The 22,431-nt window shown below is 42.3% G+C and overlaps 2 protein-coding genes across 5 annotated transcripts; both read left to right on the forward strand.

Moving 5' to 3' along the window:
- Positions 1-168: 168 nt before the first annotated feature.
- Positions 169-13,126, forward strand: LOC144514095 (sialoadhesin-like). 4 transcript variants are annotated; one of them, XM_078245289.1, is made up of 11 exons: positions 169-333; positions 1,120-1,491; positions 1,746-2,120; positions 3,441-3,812; positions 3,992-4,264; positions 4,696-5,067; positions 5,247-5,519; positions 6,239-6,341; positions 9,283-9,313; positions 12,010-12,115; positions 12,735-13,126. In XM_078245289.1, exons 1-11 carry the CDS (start codon positions 282-284, stop codon positions 12,818-12,820), a joined length of 2,415 nt encoding a protein of 804 aa, XP_078101415.1. In that variant the 5' UTR covers positions 169-281; the 3' UTR covers positions 12,821-13,126. The 4 variants fall into 4 exon arrangements, with proteins under 4 accessions (XP_078101415.1, XP_078101414.1, XP_078101416.1 ...); XM_078245288.1 differs by having other exon boundaries at positions 12,010-12,828; XM_078245290.1 differs by lacking the exon at positions 12,010-12,115 and having other exon boundaries at positions 170-333; positions 9,283-9,317.
- Positions 13,127-17,595: 4,469 nt separating this feature from the next.
- oser1 (oxidative stress responsive serine-rich 1) lies at positions 17,596-21,470 on the forward strand. The gene is made up of 4 exons (XM_078245285.1): positions 17,596-17,974; positions 18,549-18,658; positions 18,748-18,864; positions 20,122-21,470. Exons 2-4 carry the CDS (start codon positions 18,582-18,584, stop codon positions 21,023-21,025), a joined length of 1,098 nt encoding a protein of 365 aa, XP_078101411.1. The 5' UTR covers positions 17,596-17,974; positions 18,549-18,581; the 3' UTR covers positions 21,026-21,470.
- Positions 21,471-22,431: the final 961 nt, after the last annotated feature.

The raw sequence follows: 22,431 nt of genomic DNA on the forward strand, positions 1-22,431 counted from the left end.
ACAACATGGCAAACTATTAAAAAATCCATCTCTGACAAATTAACATTTGAATTTAGCTGACAAAAAATGTTGGTTTGAGTGTAAGGGCGTTTTTACACGTTTTAGCCCTGCAAAAGAAGTGTGACCTATTGTTAGTCAGTATTTTTTTTCCACATTTGACACTGCACAGTGACACAGACGCCTCTGACGATTCTACAGTCAGTCAGTGTCTTTCTCATCGCTGCTGCAGGTTCAACATTCCAACAAGTAAAACATTAAATCAACTCATTAAAAAAGAAAGGATGGCAGTTTGGGACAGAAAGATTTACTGTTGCTTCACGTTAGTGCTCGCTGGTAAGACATGGACTTTATTTACATTACGTTAGTATCTTTAATGATGTTTTTGTCAGTTAGTTTTTCACATCAAACATTTATGCTTCTGAAGTTGCAGCTCTGAATCTGTTTTATTATTTTCTCGTTTTGTGTTCTGTTTTAGGAGGCCCATTTTCTTTGGTACGGCTGGGTTAAAATAATCAATCTCCAATTAAAATAGATATTTGTTTGAGTGATTTGTTATTGATTAATGAAATCCTAAAATCTATCTTTGAATATCTGCCAAGAATGTAACTAGTTATTTTGGTGTTTTCTGTCTTAACTGTCCCTCACTTTTTGTCGGCTACATTCAAATGTTAATTTGTCAGAGATGGATTTTTTAATAGTTTGCCATGTTGTAGTTGTATAGTTGTTTATGATCTCTCTCCTCTCTGGCTGTAGTCGACAGTTTCACTGTATTGTGTCGACGACTGCTGTAGTTTGTCAATGACTGTCATGTTAGTGCTGTTCAGTAAAAAGTACTTCAAACTGAACTTTTTGGAGGTCAGTTCTTAATGTCAACATTAACCTGGTAAATAACTTCTCTGAGAATCTCTTTTACATCCAAGCTAAACTGGTATTGTATTGTAATTTCCCTAACCTGATTGATATTGAATCGAAAGTGTTATCGAATCGGGAACTTGTGAATTCGGAATCAAATTTGAGAAATCATCCGCGATACCCAGCGCTATTTTAGGGCTTTCACATCAAAGCATTCGCTCTAAATCAAGTTCCTTTATTCCTAATCTCACTGTGATGTTGTTCCAGCTGCTCTGGGTCAAAGAGTAAAATATCCAGGTCGTGTTTGTGGTGTGAAAGGATCGACCATCACCCTCCCCTGCTCCTTCACACCACTGGAGTCTGTCAATGACAATGGAAGAGAAGTTTTGCTCGAGGTCGTCAGAGTCATCTGGTGCAAGAACCATGAATTCTGTCAGCTTACCACTCCGTCTGTGTACGACAGCGAATCACAGAACATCGACCCTCGTTTCAGATACCTGGGAGACAAGAAGGGAAACTGCACTTTACAGATCTCAGATTTACAAAATAGAGACGACGCAACTTTTCACTTCCGAGTGGAAATGAATGATTCCAGAGCATCTTTTACTGACCTAGCAGGAGTGAGAGTCACAGTCACTGGTAAGAGCATCCTGTGGTAATCCTGTGGCTATCGAAAACAAAAATGGCAATAATATCAATAACTTAACCCTGTTAATTCTACAGTTCTGATTGATATGGAATTAAAAATGTTATTGAATCTGGGCCTTGTGAATTCTGAATTGAATTTTGTAAAACCTTTGGCGATACCCAGCACTATTTATTAGTTTTCGCATGAAAGCATTCACTCTAAATCAAGTTCCTTTATTCCTAAACTCCCTGTGTTGTTGTTCCAGCTGCTCTGGGTCAATGTGTGAACTATCCAGATAGCCCTGTTTGGGCTGTGAAAGGATCGACCATCACCCTCCCCTGCTCCTTCAAACCACTGAAGTCTGTCAAAGACGATAGAAGAGAAGTTTCGATCAAGGTCGTCAGAGTCGCCTGGTGCCGGAGCCCTCACATGTGTTGGACAGGCACGCCGTCTGTGTATGACAGCGAATCAAACAACAACAACCCTCGCTACAGATACCTGGGAGACAAGAAGGGAAACTGCACTTTACAGATCTCAGATTTACAGGAGGAAGACAACGCATCTTTACGCTTCAGAGTGGAAGCTAATAACCGCAGAGCATCTTTCACTGACATATCAGGAGTGAGCGTCAGACTCTTAGGTAAGAGTATCCTATGAAAATGCTATCAAAAACAAAAATGGAAACAATGATTGCCCCTTGTAGCAGAAAACCAGTAGAATTGTTTTGAAGAAGGACCTGTTCAATGCAAGTTTTTCACTTGAAATCAGTAGCTACTGTCAGGGCACGCCCTCATACTCTGCTTCTGACTGGCTAGTAGTCCTTACCTAGCTACTGTCAGGGCACGCCCTCATACTCTGCTTCTGACTGGCTAGTAGTCCTTACCTAGCTACTGTCAGGACACGCCCTCATACTCTGCTTCTGACTGGCTAGTAGTCCTTACCTAGCTACTGTCAGGGCACGCCCTCATACTCTGCTTCTGACTGGCTAGTAGTCCTTACCTAGGTACTGTCAGGACACGCCCTCATACTCTGCTTCTGACTGGCTAGTAGTCCTTACCTAGGTACTGTCAGGGCACGCCCTCATACTCTGCTTCTGACTGGCTAGTAGTCCTTACCTAGGTACTGTCAGGGCACGCCCTCATACTCTGCTTCTGACTGGCTAGTAGTCCTTACCTAGGTACTGTCAGGGCACGCCCTCATACTCTGCTTCTGACTGGCTAGTAGTCCTTACCTAGGTACTGTCAGGGCACGCCCTCATACTCTGCTTCTGACTGGCTAGTAGTCCTTACCTAGGTACTGTCAGGGACACGCCCTCATACTCTGCTTCTGACTGGCTAGTAGTCCTTACCTAGATACTGTCAGGGCACGCCCTCATACTCTGCTTCTGACTGGCTAGTAGTCCTTACCTAGGTACTGTCAGGACACGCCCTCATACTCTGCTTCTGACTGGCTAGTAGTCCTTACCTAGCTACTGTCAGGGCACGCCCTCATACTCTGCTTCTGACTGGCTAGTAGTCCTTACCTAGGTACAGTCAGGGCACGCCCTCATACTCTGCTTCTGACTGGCTAGTAGTCCTTACCTACCTACTGCATGTGCGACTCCCAACAAAGATTGAACAGACGTGTGATGCCTCACTCTGTAGCTAAAGCTTTTTTTAAATTAAATCGTGTAAACCTAATCTGATATAACCTCTAAATACCTATGAACCTGAATGAGCATAATATGAGCACTTAAATGTAAACATTAACTTGGTAAATACGTTCTCTGAGAATCTCTTTAACTTCCAAGCTAAACTGGTATTATATCTGACATTTTCCTAACCTGATTGATATTGACTCGAAAATGTTATCAAATCGAAAATCATCCGCAATACCCAGCCCTATTTTGATTAGTTTTCACATCAAAGCATTCGCTCTAAATTAAGTTATTTTTCCTAATCTCACTGTGATGTTGTTCCAGCTGCTCTGGGTCAAAATGTGAACTATCCAGATCCTGTTTGTGGTGTGATAGGATCAACAGTCACCCTCCCCTGCTCCTTCACACCACTGGAGTCTGTCAATGACAATGGAAGAGAAGTTTTGATTGAGGTCGTCAGAGTCATCTGGTGCCAGAGCCCTCACGTGTGCTGGACAGGCACGCCGTCTGTGTATGACAGCGAATCACAGAACAACAACCCTCGCTACAGATACCTGGGAGACAAGAAGGGAAACTGCACTTTACAGATCTCAGATTTACAGGAGGAAGACGACGCAACTTTTCGCTTCAGAGTGGAAGCTAATGATCCCAGATCAACTTTTACTGCCCCAGCAGGAGTGAGAGTCACAGTCGGAGGTAAAAGCATTTAAAATGACATTTTTTAAGATTATATTAAGTGAGTATTTGCAGTAGTTGTTGTTTATAGTACAACATTTGAATGCACTAAATTTGCTCTAAACCATGTACTGAATGTAATAAATTCAGTAAAGGACGTTTATAATGCACATTTATTTTATTTTTGATATTTACTTTAGATGGTGCTCAGATGGAGATAAGAAGCTCCAGAGATGACGGAGAGTTTAAAAGAGGGGAAGCAGTCACACTGAACTGTTCTGCTGTAATCTGCACTATCCACCAACTGGAGGTCACCTGGTTCAGAGATGGCTCCGCCCTCTCCGAGTCTGGCCCCACCCTCTATCTGGGTTATCTGACTGAAAAGGATTCTGGGAACTACACCTGTGGTTTGAAGAGGAACAAGCGCACCCTCTCCGTGCCGTACAGCCTGCACGTGGAAGATGAGGAGGAAGGTTTGTTTTATCAGTTTTCTGTTTGTAGGAAATAATTATTTAAACTTAAATAGAGTTGTGAAGTAGGAGAAATCTATTACTGAGGATGTCAATGACTAACTGTGTCCTTGAGACCTGTAAGTCAAATAATTAATTCATTCAAGTATCAAAAGAGAGAAGTCGTCTCCGTCCGTGTTTTGACATACACACCGGGGCCAAAGTTGAAAAATGAAATCAGCCAAACAGTAAAGTTTATTGACCTTTTTCAAAGCAGACATGTTGACTTGCCGTATTATATCTGACATTTTCCTAACCTGATTGATATTGACTCGAAAATGTTATCAAATCGAAAATCATCCGCAATACCCAGCCCTATTTTGATTAGTTTTCACATCAAAGCATTCACACTAAATTAAGTTATTTTTCCTAATCTCACTGTGATGTTGTTCCAGCTGCTCTGGGTCAAAATGTGAACTATCCAGATCGTGTTTGTGGTGTGAAAGGATCGACCATCACCCTCCCCTGCTCCTTCACACCACTGGAGTCTGTCAATGACAATGGAAGAGAAGTTTTGATTGAGGTCGTCAGAGTCATCTGGTGCCAGAGCCCTCACGTGTGCTGGACAGGCACGCCGTCTGTGTATGACAGCGAATCACAGAACAACAACCCTCGCTACAGATACCTGGGAGACAAGAAGGGAGACTGCACTTTACAGATCTCAGATTTACAGGAGGAAGACGACGCAACTTTTCGCTTCAGAGTGGAAGCTAATGATCCCAGATCAACTTTTACTGCCCCAGCAGGAGTGAGAGTCACAGTCGGAGGTAAAAGCATTTAAAATGACATTTTTTAAGATTATATTAAGTGAGTATTTGCAGTAGTTGTTGTTTATAGTACAACATTTGAATGCACTAAATTTGCTCTAAACCATGTACTGAATGTAATAAATTCAGTAAAGGACGTTTATAATGCACATTTATTTTATTTTTGATATTTACTTTAGATGGTGCTCAGATGGAGATAAGAAGCTCCAGAGATGACGGAGAGTTTAAAAGAGGGGAAGCAGTCACACTGAACTGTTCTGCTGTAATCTGCACTATCCACCAACTGGAGGTCACCTGGTTCAGAGATGGCTCCGCCCTCTCCGAGTCTGGCCCCACCCTCTATCTGGGTTATCTGACTGAAAAGGATTCTGGGAACTACACCTGTGGTTTGAAGAGGAACAAGCGCACCCTCTCCGTGCCGTACAGCCTGCACGTGGAAGATGAGGAGGAAGGTTTGTTTTATCAGTTTTCTGTTTGTAGGAAATAATTATTTAAACTTAAATAGAGTTGTGAAGTAGGAGAAATCTATTACTGAGGATGTCAATGACTAACTGTGTCCTTGAGACCTGTAAGTCAAATAATTAATTCATTCAAGTATCAAAAGAGAGAAGTCGTCTCCGTCCGTGTTTTGACATACACACCGGGGCCAAAGTTGAAAAATGAAATCAGCCAAACAGTAAAGTTTATTGACCTTTTTCAAAGCAGACATGTTGACTTGTCATAGTAGGAAAAGCACAGCTGAAATTGATAACCTCAACGATGGCTCAGTTCCATCAAGTGTCCCAGTAAGCTATTTCAGTGAGTCAGCATGAACAATACCAGGGCCTCTCCTAAGTGGACTGCAGCCATCATTAATGGGTTTGAATACACCTGGGCTTTTCCTACTATGACATGTCAACATGTCTGCCGTGAAAAAGGTCTAGCCCTTAATAACATCCACACTGCCGACATGTTTGCAACATTTATAAAGTGTGCGCACCTCTCAGTCTACAATGGTTGACATTTGATCATGTCATCAAAAACGTAATTATTGTGTAGAATGTATTTGGCCTTTTCATTCATTCGGGCAAACGGCGAAATTTTTTTTGCTATTCTGACCGAAAATTTCAGTAGCCGAACATTCAGTGCATTACTAGTCTACAGTCCAACAGCTTTCTGATCTGTTTCTCAGGAACAAAAGCCTTTGAAACACTGCTGGCTGTTCGTCTGCTTCTCTTCAGTCTGCTCACTGTTCTCTTCGTCATAGTAACATCCATCATCATCATCATCAAAAGGTAACTTTCAAATCACTCTGCTGAGTCACGTTCCTGTATTTATTCTTCAAAACAAAAATATTTCTACATTACTCTGAAACATGAGAAGTCGAAGAGTCGTTCATTTTGCATTTTCTTAAAATGATTTATGTGGCTTTACTGCGTTTGATTTGCTATCGTGAAATTGTATTTTATTTCATCTTAAAGTGCTCATATTATGCTTTTTCCCTTTTCTCTATTGTGTTATATATCTTTTTTTGTGTACGTTATAGGTTTACAAAGTGAAAAAGCCCAAAGTCCCCCCCAAAGGGACTTACCATCTCCAACAGAAAACACTGTTCACAAACTGCTCCAAACAGCTCTATTGTAGTCCAGCCTTTACTTCAGAGACAAACGTGGTCACTTTGGAACACACGTTATAATGCTCGCCTAGCTGCTAGCGTGGCATGCCCTCATACTCTGCTTCTGACTGGCTAGTAGTCCTTACCTAGGTACTGTCAGGGCACGCCCTCATACTCTGCTTCTGACTGGCTAGTAGTCCTTACCTAGGTACTGTCAGGGCACGCCCTCATACTCTGCTTCTGACTGGCTAGTAGTCCTTACCTAGGTACTGTCAGGGCACACCCTCATAATCTGCTTCTGACTGGCTAGTAGTCCTTACCTAGGTACTGTCAGGGCACACCCTCATAATCTGCTTCTGACTGGCTAGTAGTCCTTACCTAGCTACTGTCAGGGCACGCCCTCATACTCTGCTTCTGACTGGCTAGTAGTCCTTACCTAGGTACTGTCAGGGTACGCCCTCATACTCTGCTTCTGACTGGCTAGTAGTCCTTACCTAGGTACTGTCAGGGCACACCCTCATAATCTGCTTCTGACTGGCTAGTAGTCCTTACCTAGCTACTGTCAGGCACGCCCTCATACTCTGCTTCTGACTGGCTAGTAGTCCTTACCTAGGTACTGTCAGGGCACACCCTCATACTCTGCTTCTGACTGGCTAGTAGTCCTTACCTAGGTACTGTCAGGGCACGCCCTCATACTCTGCTTCTGACTGGCTAGTAGTCCTTACCTAGGGTACTGTCAGGGCACACCCTCATACTCTGCTTCTGACTGGCTAGTAGTCCTTACCTAGGTACTGTCAGGGCACGCCCTCATACTCTGCTTCTGACTGGCTAGTAGTCCTTACCTAGGTACTGTCAGGGCACACCCTCATACTCTGCTTCTGACTGGCTAGTAGTCCTTACCTAGGTACTGTCAGGGCACACCCTCATACTCTGCTTCTGACTGGCTAGTAGTCCTTACCTAGGTACTGTCAGGGCACACCCTCATACTCTGCTTCTGACTGGCTAGTAGTCCTTACCTAGGTACTGTCAGGACACGCCCTCATACTCTGCTTCTGACTGGCTAGTAGTCCTTACCTAGCTACTGTCAGGGCACGCCCTCATACTCTGCTTCTGACTGGCTAGTAGTCCTTACCTAGGTACTGTCAGGGCACGCCCTCATACTCTGCTTCTGACTGGCTAGTAGTCCTTACCTAGGTACTGTCAGGGCACACCCTCATACTCTGCTTCTGACTGGCTAGTAGTCCTTACCTAGGTACTGTCAGGGCACGCCCTCATGCTCTGCTTCTGACTGGCTAGTAGTCCTTACCTAGGTACTGTCAGGGCACGCCCTCATACTCTGCTTCTGACTGGCTAGTAGTCCTTACCTAGGTACTGTCAGGGTACACCCTCATACTCTGCTTCTGACTGGCTAGTAGTCCTTACCTCAGGTACTGTCAGGGTACACCCTCATACTCTGCTTCTGACTGGCTAGTAGTCCTTACCTAGGTACTGTCAGGGCACGCCCTCATACTCTGCTTCTGACTGGCTAGTAGTCCTTACCTAGGTACTGTCAGGCACGCCCTCATACTCTGCTTCTGACTGGCTAGTAGTCCTTACCTAGGTACTGTCAGGGCACGCCCTCATACTCTGCTTCTGACTGGCTAGTAGTCCTTACCTAGGTACTGTCAGGGCACGCCCTCATACTCTGCTTCTGACTGGCTAGTAGTCCTTACCTAGGTACTGTCAGGGCACGCCCTCATACTCTGCTTCTGACTGGCTAGTAGTCCTTACCTAGGTACTGTCAGGGCACGCCCTCATACTCTGCTTCTGACTGGCTAGTAGTCCTTACCTAGGTACTGTCAGGGCACGCCCTCATACTCTGCTTCTGACTGGCTAGTAGTCCTTACCTAGGTACTGTCAGGGCACGCCTCATACTCTGCTTCTGACTGGCTAGTAGTCCTTACCTAGGTACTGTCAGGGCACGCCCTCATACTCTGCTTCTGACTGGCTAGTAGTCCTTACCTAGGTACTGTCAGGGCACGCCCTCATACTCTGCTTCTGACTGGCTAGTAGTCCTTACCTAGGTACTGTCAGGGCACGCCTCATACTCTGCTTCTGACTGGCTAGTAGTCCTTACCTAGGTACTGTCAGGGCACGCCCTCATACTCTGCTTCTGACTGGCTAGTAGTCCTTACCTAGGTACAGTCAGGACACGCCCTCATACTCTGCTTCTGACTGGCTAGTAGTCCTTACCTAGGTACTGTCAGGGCACGCCCTCATACTCTGCTTCTGACTGGCTAGTAGTCCTTACCTAGGTACTGCTCATGTGTGACTCCCAACAAAGATGGAACAGAAGTGAGAGGTCTCACTCTGTAGCTAAAACAGAGAGCTCAACACACAGGGTGAAAAGAGGAGCTGCAGCAATGTGCAGTACAACAAAAATATGGTGTTTTTTAAAAATTAAACCATGTAAACCTTTTCTGATATAACCTCTAAATACAATTATGAAGCTGAAATTGAGCATAATATGAGCAATTTAATTTATTTGTGAAGCACTTTGTAACTTGAGTTTGTGTCAATTACATTTTTAAAAACAGTAATATGTTAGATTCTACTCTAACTATTTCTACACTTCTTCACAGGATGTGCGTTTGCAAAAAAAAGGATGACAGTGTAGGTGAGTCACTAAACTTCTTTTACTGTCATTTTTATTTCATATATACAGTTGTGTTCAAAATAAGAAGAAACAGGTGTCAGTTATGGCCCATATTTAAGGAAGGAAGGAAGCAAATGTTGTGCATGCTGGTTATAGTGCATTTCACACTGAAATACTCAGCAAAATGGGTCGTTCCAGACATTGCTCTGAGGAACAGTGGACTTTGATTAAAAAGTTGATTGGAGAGGGGAAAACATATAAAGAAAATGATAGGCTGCTCAGCCAAAATGATTTGAAATGCCTTGAAATGGCATCCAAAGTCTGAACGACGTGGGAAAAAACGGTCAACTACCATTCGAATGGATGGAAAAATAGACAAAATGACAAAGGCTCAACCAATGATCAGCTCCAGGAAAATCAAAGAAGACTTACAGTTACCTGTGAGTACTGTTAGGATCAGAAGAAGGCTATGTGAAGCTAAGCGATCAGCTAGAAGCCCCCGCAAAGTCCCGTTGCTGAAAAAAAGACATGTACTGAATAGGTTGAAATTTGCCAAAGGACACATTGACTGGCCAGAGGAGAAATGGAGCAACATTCAGTGGACTGATGAGAGCAAAACTGTTCTTTTTGGGTCTAGGGGCCGCAGACAGTTTGTCCGACGACCCCGTTGCACTGAATTCAAGCCACAGTACACTGTGAAGACAGTAAAGCATGGTGGTGCAAAAATCATGTTATGGGGATGTTTCTCATACTGTGGTGTTGAGCCTATTTATCACATACCAGGGATCATGGATCAGTTTCAATACATCAGAATACTTCAAGAGGTCATGTTGCCTTATGCTGAAGAGGAAATGCCTTTGAAATGGGTCTTTGAACAAGACAATAATCCAAAACACACCAGTAAGCGAGCAAAGATGGATGTTATGGAGTGGCCAGCCCAATCCCCAGACCTTAATCCCATAGAAAACGTGTGGGGTGACATCAAAAATGCTGTTTCTGAGGTAAAACCCAGTAATGCAGAGGAATTGTGGAATGTAGTTCAATGGTCCTGGGCTGGAATACCTGACACTGATACTGACATGCAACACAGATGTGAAGCAGTTCTCAGAAATAATGGTTATGCAACTAAATATTAGTGCAGAGATTCAAAGTAAAGCCAACCCTTGAGACATTTTCAGTTTATACTGTGTGTGTGTGTGTGTGTGTGTGTGTGTGTGTGTGTGTGTGTGTGTGTGTGTGTGTGTGTGTGTGTGTGTGTGTGTGTGTGTGTGTGTGTGTGTGTGTGTGTGTGTGTGGAGTCACTGGATGCCACAATCTTGTGAACATAGTCATACTGAGAAAGCTGTGTGGAGCTGATAGTCTTAATCAGTTTTGTAACAACTCATCTGGCGATGGCTTGAATGTAACAGACGTTCATTAATATCAAAAAGTTACACACTAGAGCTTTACTTAAAAAAGGAGACAGCATGAATGTCCTTATTATTACTATTATATTGACAGGGAGAAACATCTCTGAGCCAGTAAGCTTAGAGGGGATCCCCATGACCTTTCCTCTAGCGCCCCCCTCAGGACAAACTTTAGACTGGTAGCTCCCCTACTGAAGGAAGTCTGCAGGACTTTGAGCCACTGTGGCTGTCGGCTGCTTGTCTTTTTCTGCTGTTTGAACGTTGTGTGAAAAGGCTGCCTTTCTCCCTTTTCACTAGGCTGTTCCCAAAATGAATACTGTTTGGTGTCTGCTTAATTCTTAATATCACTAATGTTGTAGGTTATTGTTTTAGTGTATTTGTTATTTTATTATTACCTGTTCGGCAGGTTGTATGGGTCATAAGGGGGTAGCTCAGCTGCTCACCAGTTTAATCAGGGAGAGTGGATGCAGGTTTGCCTCATTAGGTCTTTTCTGAAGGGAGGGGCTGGGCAATCCTAAGGTGAAGAACAATAGGTAAGAGAGTTCTGCAGTAACTGACATTTTTATAATATTTGGGGTGCCTATTGTAATAGGTGCACATATATGTATAAATAGTATTGTCGGCCGTAACTGATCTATCCAATTGTAATGACGTTTAGAGAAACTTAAGTGTAACTGTTGCTTGCTCAGGATAGCTCACCCTATACTCGCCTGTGCAGGTGGTAGGTTCCAGTTAGGGGAGGCTGAGTTAAAAAGGGCTTCAGGAGAAGAAGGCTTGAGGAACTTTGGCAGCTTGCTGTCATTGTTTGCTGTTATTGTACCTCAGTTTAATATTGTTTTTTTTTGTAGTTTGGTGTGAGTATATTTTGGGGTCAATTTTGTTAATAAAGACATAAAGTGTGAATTTTAAAAGCCTCCTCTCCAGTCTTCAATCATGACGTTGGTTTGAGCACTTGAAAAGCCTCCTCTCCAGTCGTAAAACGTGACACTGCTTTGTTAAATGAAGAAAACTTAAATAAAAGAATAAACCAGAGGTGGATGTTTTTGGAGCCAAAGAGGAACGATTTAAAGTCGGCGCTCAGCTTCAATCGACAATGTTAAAAACAACGGACAAAGCCAGAAATCTTGGTGTAGTCATGGAGTCAGACCTGAATTTCAACAGCCACATTAACCCAATCACAAAGTCAGCCTATTACCACCTTAAGAATATATCAAGGGTTAAAGGACTTATGTCTCAGCAGGATTTGGAAAAACTTGTCCATGCTTTAATCTTCAGTAGACTTGACTACTGTAACGGTGTGTTTACAGGTCTCTCTACAGCTGATTCAGAACACTGCTGCTCGAGTCCTCACTAACACCAAGAGAGTGGATCACATCACTCCAGTTCTGAAGTCTCTACACTGGCTTCCAGGGGGTCAGCCCTATGTTCCCACATTTCTAGGACATTTTCAAAATGAGGTCTTGTGTTCCTATATTTCCCTTCAATTTAAGCCCAATCCTCCCATAACATTTGTTAGGGTTAGGGGAATACAATCTGTTACAAATTCATGAAAAAGGAAATGTGGGACCATGACATCGAATTCTGTCAGGCTCGAGCCTTGTTGGGCCAAACTTTTAAGGCCCGATTACAGCTCTACTATGAACCACCCAGACCTCTCAGGTCGTCTGGGACAGGTCTGCTCTCTGTCCCCAGAGTCAGAACTGAACATGCAGGAGCAGCGTTCAGTTTTTACGCTCCACATATCTGGAACAAACTCCCAGAAAACTGCAGGTCTGCTGCAACTCTCACTTCTTTTAAATCAAGGCTGAAGACCTTTCTCTTTGATGCTGCCTTTCTTTAAATAATTGTTAATTTCTTATACTGCACTGTAACTTTTATTCTCGTATTGTATTTGTTTTTATATTTTGAAGTGCTCTTTAATGATTTATGTAAAGCACTTTTGAATTGCCTTGTTGCTTAAACGTGCTGTAGAAATAAAGCTGCCTTGCCTTACAACCTTTTTCTGCTGTTTGAACTCTGCTTTGTGTTTCAGCCTCCAGACGTCGTAGCGTAGCTGAGACGTCGAGAGGAACGAGGCCGGGCTGTCTGATATTATCATCTGTAACATATCTGCTCTAATATTACATCACTGGACCTTTATCTCTGATATTATCATCTGTAACATATCTGCTCTAATATTACATCACTGGACCTTTTATCTCTGATATTATCATCTGTAACATATCTGCTCTAATATTACATCACTGGACCTTTAATCTCTGATATTATCATCTGTAACATATCTGCTCTAATATTACATCACTGGACCTTTAATCTCTGATATTATCATCTGTAACATATCTGCTCTAATATTACATCACTGGACCTTTATCTCTGATATTATCTAACATATCTGCTCTAATATTACATCACTGGACCTTTTATCTCTGACATTATCTGTAACATATCTGCTCTAATATTACATCACTGGACCTTTAATCTCTGATATTATCTAACATATCTGCTCTAATATTACATCACTGGACCTTTATCTCTGATATTATTATCTGTAACATATCTGCTCTAATATTACATCACTGGACCTGATTTACAGGAAATCAAACATATATTGAGTCTGTATGTACGTGAATATTGTTTACCGTCTACAAGTGCTTGTTTTGGCTTCAGTTAATAGTTTCAATTCTTTAAGAAGTTTATCTGATGAAATGATGAAGACATTAACTTTTTTTTTTTAAGAAGCTTTAAAGATTTATCATTTTACTTGCACATCCTTTTGTACTTTTGTATGACATTTTATATTCTACACATTAATTTCTGCAACGTCATGAATACAATATAAAGCAGTCCCTTTGTAATCTCATAAAAATACTTTTATTTCAGGAGTTTATTGCTTGTTTCAGTTGACTGCTGCTCACCAGACAGTGAAAATAACTTGTTTTATAAAGCATAAAGAAAGCTTTTTTCCTAATATTTGGCATTTGATTATTATCTGATGGAGCTGCAAAGATTTAATCACAAGAGGAGGGGGAAGAGGAGCAAAGAGTGCCCGCTCTGCACTGTGAAACCACAGCAGTGCATACTGGAGAGAAACTGAAACTAACGTATTCATCTCATTACATTGGTATTGATCAATATCAATACCAACGTTGGTATCGATATTATCGATATTTGGATCGTAACTGGATTTACGAAGACATTGGGATTCCTCGTTCTCAGAACACACCTGCGAACAATTCTGCTGATTAGGAACACGTCATGAATCAGACAGACTTTTCTTAGGAACTTTCAACAAAAACAGTTAGTAGAGGAGGGAATTTGAACCTGGAATTCATCACTTCATCACTCATCATTCAGATCTGATTTCAATATCTGTGTAAACCTATAGATAGCATATACACACACAGATAGCGCATTGACAGCTACTATTCATTGGAGCAATACGTCAACGCGGCCGCCATTTTGAGGAGGACATGCCTCGCCTCCTAGTGCATGTGTGTGTCTCCAGGCAGGACGTCTATCCACAATTAAAATGATATTTCTCACTGAATTTCCAACTGGTTTTGAAGCTGTATTTCTGATACATGGTACTTGGTTGAATTTAAAATGCAGGTTTTCATACCAACATATCATATCTTGTGTGGGTCTACAGTATGCACCTTTAAGCTTTAATATAATTTAAACGGGTGGGTTATAAAAAACATTCACCCCCATACAGTTGTTATGAAGGGGGCATAGCTATATAGAGACCAACAACTTTAAATTATTTCATAGCTTTTGAGTATTGTACACTTTTTGCACTGCTATAGTTTTTATATTAATATGTCTACATTATTCTCTTATATTGTCCATATTTAATGCTGGTCTCTAGACTTTGTCCCTGCACTACTGGACTTATTTGCACTACCACCATGACACACACTCTCATAGAGCACCTTACCATGCAGACTGAATCACAGGGTCAGTCCCTGCCCTGTCACTGCAAGCATCTCATGCTTATACATCCCTTAGTACATTCATGTGGAGTTTTTATTTAGTAGCTTTTCTTTTATTGTCCATATTATTCATGTGGATTTGTTATTTTATCATTCGGTTTATGATGTATGTGTATGTCTTTAAGCTACTGGGACCTTCAATTTCCCCTTGGGATCAATAAAGTATCTATCAATCCACCCATCCATCCTGATCCACACTCCATACCAGTTGGTGACGGTAAAGTACCAAATCGTTGTTTGCCAACCGACAATAAACCTCAAAGAAGAAAGAAGTGGAGGAAGGAATGAAGGAGTAGTAGAGAGCACCAAAGCCCGACTACGAAAAGCCGTTCCACTCCCTATTCAGCCCCATTGTACTGAATTTGGTTGCAGTTCCACCAGAGTGCCACTGGGGGTGATGGCGGTCCAGTGCTAAATGAATGGGACTCTATGGAGCTAGAGGCTAAATGAATGGGACTCTATGAAAAGTTGAATGAACGAGTACTTATGTCCTTTCGATTTCTTACAGGTTGAGTCGTTGTTGCCCATAACACGCTAGCATTCTGCTAATGAATGCTGATTGGTCAGTGAAGGACTGATTACGACCAGAGATCCCGCTTGACGGCATCCAAAGCAGAACCAGAATGTCAGAGTGAATATTTCGGCGTGGTCTTTAAAACATTAGCAAACCTCTTTCTAGCACGTGTATTAACAGGGAGAGTCTAACCTGTCAGCTGTGTTGTATTAACAGAGAGAGACTAACCTGTCAGCTGTGTTGTATTAACAGAGAGAGACTAACCTGTCAGCTGTGTTGTATTAACAGGGAGAGTCTAACCTGTCAGCTGTGTTGTATTAACAGAGAGAGACTAACCTGTCAGCTGTGTTGTATTAACAGAGAGAGACTAACCTGTCAGCTGTGTTGTATTAACATGGAGAGTCTAACCTGTCAGCTGTGTTGTATTAACAGGGAGAGTCTAACCTGTCAGCTGTGTTGTATTAACAGAGAGTCTAACCTGTCAGCTGTGTTGTATTAACAGGGAGAGTCTAACCTGTCAGCTGTGTTGTATTAACAGAGAGAGACTAACCTGTCAGCTGTGTTGTATTAACAGGGAGAGTCTAACCTGTCAGCTGTGTTGTATTAACAGAGAGAGACTAACCTGTCAGCTGTGTTGTATTAACTTGCCGTAAAGCAGTTTCTCTGGCCGTATATGTGTATGACGTCATTGACATTTTTAAAAGGCTTTTAAAAAAGTCACTTTAAAATAATCTAACACCCAGCAGTGTGTATTTTCTTAGCCTCCCCTTTCGAATGCAACATTAAAATTACTAGACAAAAAATGATATCCTGAGAAAAGTGGATTTTGAGGGTTATAGCTCCATAGAGTCCCATTCATTCTGCACTGGCCTGTGAGCGCCCCCTATGTGGAACTCTGGTGGAACTGCAACCAGTTCAGAAGCCGGAAGTAATGAGAGAGTGGAACTTATTCCCTTATTAGAAATCCTTTGTAGTGGCCTTCAGCTCTTCTGCATTGTTGGGTCTGGAGCATCGCATCTTCCTCTTCACAATACCTCATAGATTTTCTATAGGGTTAAGGTCAGGCGAGTTTGCTGGCCAATTAAGAACAGGGATACCATGGTCCTTAAACCAGGTACTGGTAGCTTTGACACTGTGTGAAGGTGCCAAGTCCTGTTGGAAAATGAAATCTGCATCTCCATAAAGTTGGTCAGCAGCAGGAAGCATGAAGTGCTCTAAAACTTCCTGGTAGACGGCTGCGTTGACCCTGGACCTCAGAAAACACAGTGGACCAACACCAGCAGATGACATGGCACCCCAAACCATCACTGACTGTGGAAACTTTACACTGGACTTCAAGCAACGTGGATTCTGTGCCTCTCCTCTCTTCCTCCAGACTCTGGGACCTTGATTTCCAAAGGAAATGTAAAATGTACTTTCATCAGAGAACATAACTTTGGACTCAGCAGCAGTCCAGTCCTTTTTGTCTTTAGCCCAGGTGAGATGCTTCTGACGCTGTGTCTTGTTCAGGAGTGACTTGACACAAGGAATGCGACAGCTGAAACCCATGTCTTGCTTACGTCTGTGCGTGGTGGTTCTTGAAGCACTGTCTCCAGCTTCAGTCCACTCTTTGTGAATCCCCCCCACATTTTTGAATGGGTTTTGTTTCACCATCCTCTCCAGGGTGCGGTTATCCCTATTGCTTGTACACTTTTTTCTACCACATCTTTTCCTTCCCTTCACCTCTCTATTAATGTGCTTGGACACAGAGCTCTGTGAACAGCCAGCCTCTTTAGCAATGACCTTTTGTGTCTTGCCCTCCTTGTCCAAGGTGTCAATGGCCGTCTTTTGGACAGCTGTCAAGTCAGCAGTCTTCCCCATGATTGTGTAGCTACAGAACTAGACTGAGGGACCATTTAAAGGCCTTTGCAGGTGTTTTGAGTTAATCAGCTGGTTAGAGTGGCACCAGGTGTCTTCAATATTGAACCTTGTCACAATATTCTATTTTTCTGAGATACTGAATTTGGGGTTTTCATTAGTTGTCAGTTCTAATCATCAAGAGTAAAATAAATAAACACTTGAAATATATCAGTCTGTGTGGAATGAATGTATACATTATACAAGTTTCACTTCTTGAATGGAATTACTGAAATAAATCAACTTTTTCATGATATTCTAATTATATGATCAGCACCTGTATAACAGACTTGACTAAAAAATAGTGACAGCAGGTGTTCCTTAAGTAAATAGCTCCGAGTAGATATTACTTATATAAAAATGCATTTATTCTTTGTTACCTACATTTAAGAGACTTAAATATGTAATATCTACATCCGATATCATTTGTTTTGATAGTTTTTCGAACACGAACATAAACAGAAGGGAGTGACGTCAGGGTGTGAGTCACTGGCTGGTGACGTCAGCGGCGTTGTTGCAGAGTCACTGCGGTTCGACTGTAAACAAGGTGAAGGAGTCGCCATTAAAAAGGCTAAATTACGCCTAAACTTCTGCGCTGTTGATCTCTGTTGTAACTCGGGACTTTGGACTCAGTCGTGAGCAACTTTGTGATACGGGTGAAAACCTTCCGCGCGCAGTCTTTTAATAAAGGCACAGTTCGTGTTTTTCGAACAGAGCTAACGTTAGCCCTTCACGTCTTGTTAGCTGGTTAGCTGTCGCTAGCTAGCCTCGCTGGCTAGTCAACATCCAAAGAGGCCTGTTGTCAGGGAAACACCCTTTATACCCACCGGGTATATCTCTCTCTTTACTGCGACCAGGATATCCTGAACCGTAAGTATCACCTCCCGTATTTTAAATCGTTTCTAAACGACGTTCTGTGGCCAGTTAGCTTAGCAGCCAAAAGTAACTTGCTAGCATTAGCCAATAGGGTGGGAGTGCGTTGTGGCTAGAAGGGATACAGCTACGGTCGGAAGTTACGCATAAACTCGGGTAATATAATAATAATAATAATAATAATATGTTAATACAGAAAACGCTTGTTCGTTCCTCGGGAGTTTTTAAATCCAAACCACGATCTTTTCCCTCAACTCAACTAGTCAATTAGCTAGTCGTTTTGGTGCCTAAACCTAACTGTCGTCGCCGTAGCTGTATCCCTTCTAGGACTGCTTGTTATGAAACACACTGTTTACATCAGAATCAGAAAAATTGCTTTTTATTGCCTCAATAAATTACACTTACGTGGAATTTGCCTTGGTGAATGTTGAATACATAAACAAACACATGTTTAAACATTAATATGAAATAAACAAATATATACATACAAAATAACTGTTGCATACGAAATGTGTGTGTGTGTGTGTGTGTGTGTGTGTGTGTGTGTGTGTGTGTGTGTGTGTGTGTGTAGCTGGGTGGCTGGTCAGAGCGGCCTCCTCCCACCATGGAGGCAGGAGGGAAGGACTGCGAGGAGGAAACGCTGCAGACGGCGTTTAAGAAGCTGAGGGTCGATGCTGAGAGGTAAATAACAGCAACCTGCACTGACTAGGGCTGCACAATATGAGGAAAATATGAACAATAAAGTTTCTATGTGTCCTTCCTCTTTGCAGTTTACCCGGAGCGGGGAGTGTGTCGGAGGCGCTGGCTCCCAGAGCGGCATCACGCGCTTGTCTCGACGCCAGCGGAGCGAAGCCCAAACTCGGCTGCCCGAAGGACAACTGGCACGGGTAGGTTGTTGGGGGGGTTAAAGTTACAGAGGAGAAGTTGCTCAGTCAACTCTCTCTTTAAGTTCTTGTTATTTTTATTATAATTTATTTTTATTCTTATAATAGCGTCATTTTTTTTTAAATAACAACTTACTGTTTCATATTTAAATTGTATACAGTGTAATACATATAATTATGTATTGTTATAATACTGTAAAAGTAAATGTATGGAAGTTTAAAAAGAGGACTTTAACTGAGCATCCGTTAGGAATTATATATCTAAAGAAATAAATAAAAAATGAAATAAGAAAAATAAATAAAACATAGTAAAAATAAAGAAAATATTTATATTATTATTTTTTTCTATTAAATTGTATCTAAAAAAATAGAAAAAAAGATAAAAAAATACATTTTAAAAAGAAAAATAAATGAAAAAAAAACAAAATTTAATAAGAAAAATAAAGAAAAAATCGTAGACATTTTTTTTTTAATTAAAGGACTTTCGTGTCTAAAAAAATAAATAGAAAAAAGATATTCAAAAATTACCCGTAAGGTTTAAGTTACCGAGGAGAAGTTGCAGTGTTCAAAAACAGCAAGTGTGCTCAGTCAGCTTTCTCTTTTGTGATTAAGTTAGTCTTATTTTAATAGCGTCATTTTGACGGAAATTGTGGATATTTGTTCTGTCGCTCGAGTCGACTAAAAACCGCTCGTTGTAACGCAAAAGTGTTTGACTTTTCCTTTTTTAAATTGTAGACGGGGCTGATCTCAAAGTCTTACGTGTGCATTCACGCTGCCTGCGTCTGCTGTCAGACGGGGCGTCGAAACCGCACCTCTTTCCATTCATTTTGAACGGGAGGGGGTAGTGCGTTTAGGCTGCAGGTGGCAGACGAAAAACGCAGCGGGCCTGCGGCGAAAAGTTGAGACGGCTTCAACGGTGGCCAATCATGTAACGGAGATCAGACTTGTGGGTGTGTTTTGAGGCGGCGTGAGAGTCCCGTACAGGAAACAGGAAACATCACTGCCTCCATCTAAGTTTTAAAACGCCAAACACAAGCTGTGAACTGGCCGGGAGTTTGGGGAACAGCTGACTGTTTCCTCAGTCCATCCGTCTCTTTTCGTTATATAAACGATCTGACAGAAAACAGTAACTGTGAAATATAAAGTCTATTTGTGCTACATCGGGGGGTTAAAGAACACTGTGTGTGTGTGTGTGTGTGTGTGTGTGTGTGTGTGTGTGTGTTATGATTACTACATGTTTTCTCTCTCTTTCCTCTTTAGCTGCATGAGGAAAACGTCCCGAGGAGCGTCCAGAACGCAGCGACGTCGGCGCTCCAAGTCGCCCATCCTGCACCCTCCCAAGTTCACCTACTGCAGCGCCGCCGCCGCCGGCTCGGCGCTGTCGCCTCCGCGCGGCTGCCTGAAGCACCAGCGCTTGGCTGTGCCCGAGGGGGCGGAGCCTCGTCCCGCCTGCGACGTTGCTAACCCCGCCCAGAAAGAGCTCTCTCCTTCAGCCGCTCCCGGCCACATCTCCCCGCTCGTCTTTGGCTCCCGCGCCGAGTACGAGACGCACGTCGGAGCCGCGGTTTCCCCGCGCCCGCCCCCAAAGAAGACCCCCGGCGCGACATCATCCCCCAGGAAGGACGGGGGAGAGTCGAGCGAGGAGAGCGGTTCGGAAAAAAGTGCTTGCGAGGAAGCAGAAGCGCCGCAGACATCCCGCCCCGCGGACGCCGACGCTGCTGACTTCCGCGCTTTATCGGAGCTCCACAGCCGCGGCGGTGCCGCAGAAATCCCCCGCCCCCCCTGCTCCTGCGCGTGGCAGAACAGCTCGGAACCCCCGGAGGAGGAACGCCGGCAGGCGGCAGCCGAATCTCCGTCTCAGTGCCGGTGTCGGTCGCAACATCGTCCGGGCTGGAGCGGCGTGGAGGTGTACTCCTTCACGGGGCTCCGCAACGCCACGTTAGAGTGCGAGGGGAGCCTGGCGAGCGGCGGTGGAGACGCCAGAACTCTCAGCGCCAACGGCAACGCTTCGTTGTCGCCGTCGTCGGGCTCCCCGCGCTCGTGCTCGGAGCAGGCGCGCACCTACGTGGACGACATCACGATAGAGGACCTTTCTGGCTACATGGAGTATTATCTCTACATCCCCAAGAAGATGTCACACATGGCCGAGATGATGTACACTTAAGAGAGAGACGAAACAAAAAGAGAAGATAATTATAATATCAGAGTAAATGAATATAAAGGTAAAGAGGTTTTCTGTTGTTGAGGGAAAAGAAGGAATGTCAGTAGAGTTTAGGAGAACGGCTCAGACGTGAGAGTTGTGATTTAAATTAAATATACAACGTGAACTGATGTTTAAACCCAGGATGAAATGTTTCCGTTGTCCCCTCCCCCCCCTCTCCTTTTCATTTCATTAAAAATGATTCCCATTTATTTCTCATTTGTTTTGACTTTTGCCTTTTTTTTTGTGCTCCGTTGTTTCAATGCCAGCCGAAGGGGCTTTGGCTCTCGGTGCAGACGAAGATGATAGCAGGAATGATGAAACTTGTAACACCGAGTGTTTGTGGTGTCGTGAGCTGTGAACGTCACCTGTCTGCATTCACTTTCTCTCAATAAAGAAGAAAACTGTTTTTTGTTGGAAAATGCGTCTTTGTCTCTTCAGTCAAAGGACAAATAATGAACAACAGCGTCTATTCACACACAGACAATGTGTCAACAGAAAAACATCAAAAAGTGTCAAAAGCTCAAAGATCTTCAGTTTCCTGTCACAGAGGAGAGAAGAAACTAGAACATATTCACGTTTAACACGCTGACATCAGAGAAGTTTGACTTTATTTTCATAAAACGGCTCAAACCGATTAATCGATTATTAAAATAGTTGGTGACTCATGTAGTAGTTCAGAACTAATAGATTCATCTTTGCAGCTGCTGTTCCAACATGAAATGAATTTGGCTCAGTGTGACTGTCATGCTGTAATTCTCTGTAACGCTCTACCTTTGTGTGCTTTAAAAACCAAAAGTCCAACATGTATTTAATAATACATATACATTAATATAATACTTTTATTTGACCCTAATACTTTGTTTTTGTCTTACACTAAAGAAGGAAACAGCGCCATCCTGTGGTGATGGAGGAAAAGATTACAAAAACAAGGAGAAATAAATAAAGAGACCGTTCAACAGTAAGAAATTAATCAAACGGGAAGAGATTTTTAAAAATATTTATTTTCTTTATTATGTAGAAAAAAATCTAATATTTGAAGTAAAACAGCAAACGTTTTGCCTTTTTTTTTGTCTTTTTATTTATGTATTTGTCTTGTTTTTATTCCTTATTTATCTATTTTTTCCTTAGTTTTTATTATTTTTCATATATTTTTAATATGAAAGTCTTTGTAGTTATTTGTATCGTTTTTATTCCTTATTTATTTATCTATTTATCTTATTTTTGTTCAACATGAGTCTTTTATTGTTTTTATTATTTTTCATATATTTTTTATTTTTATAACTTTTCTTATTTTTTATTTTTAAATATGCAAGTGTTTTTTCTTCATTAGTTTTCTGTTTAAAAATGTTTTTTAATCTTTTTTCTAT

Source organism: Sander vitreus, unplaced genomic scaffold (genome assembly GCF_031162955.1).
Source record: "Sander vitreus isolate 19-12246 unplaced genomic scaffold, sanVit1 ctg448_0, whole genome shotgun sequence".
NCBI classification, from domain to species: Eukaryota; Metazoa; Chordata; class Actinopteri; order Perciformes; family Percidae; genus Sander; species Sander vitreus.

Bases quoted from the DNA above. Each gene is read 5' to 3' on its own strand.
- oser1 (XM_078245285.1), top strand. From the start codon at position 18,582: ATGGAGGCAGGAGGGAAGGACTGCGAGGAGGAAACGCTGCAGACGGCG. The intron at 18,659-18,747 runs GTAAATAACAGC...TCCTCTTTGCAG, and splicing joins CTGAGGGTCGATGCTGAGAG to TTTACCCGGAGCGGGGAGTG. The intron at 18,865-20,121 runs GTAGGTTGTTGG...TTTCCTCTTTAG, and splicing joins CCGAAGGACAACTGGCACGG to CTGCATGAGGAAAACGTCCC.
- LOC144514095 (XM_078245288.1), top strand. From the start codon at position 282: ATGGCAGTTTGGGACAGAAAGATTTACTGTTGCTTCACGTTAGTGCTC. The intron at 334-1,119 runs GTAAGACATGGA...ATGTTGTTCCAG, and splicing joins CTTCACGTTAGTGCTCGCTG to CTGCTCTGGGTCAAAGAGTA. The intron at 3,813-3,991 runs GTAAAAGCATTT...TATTTACTTTAG, and splicing joins AGTGAGAGTCACAGTCGGAG to ATGGTGCTCAGATGGAGATA.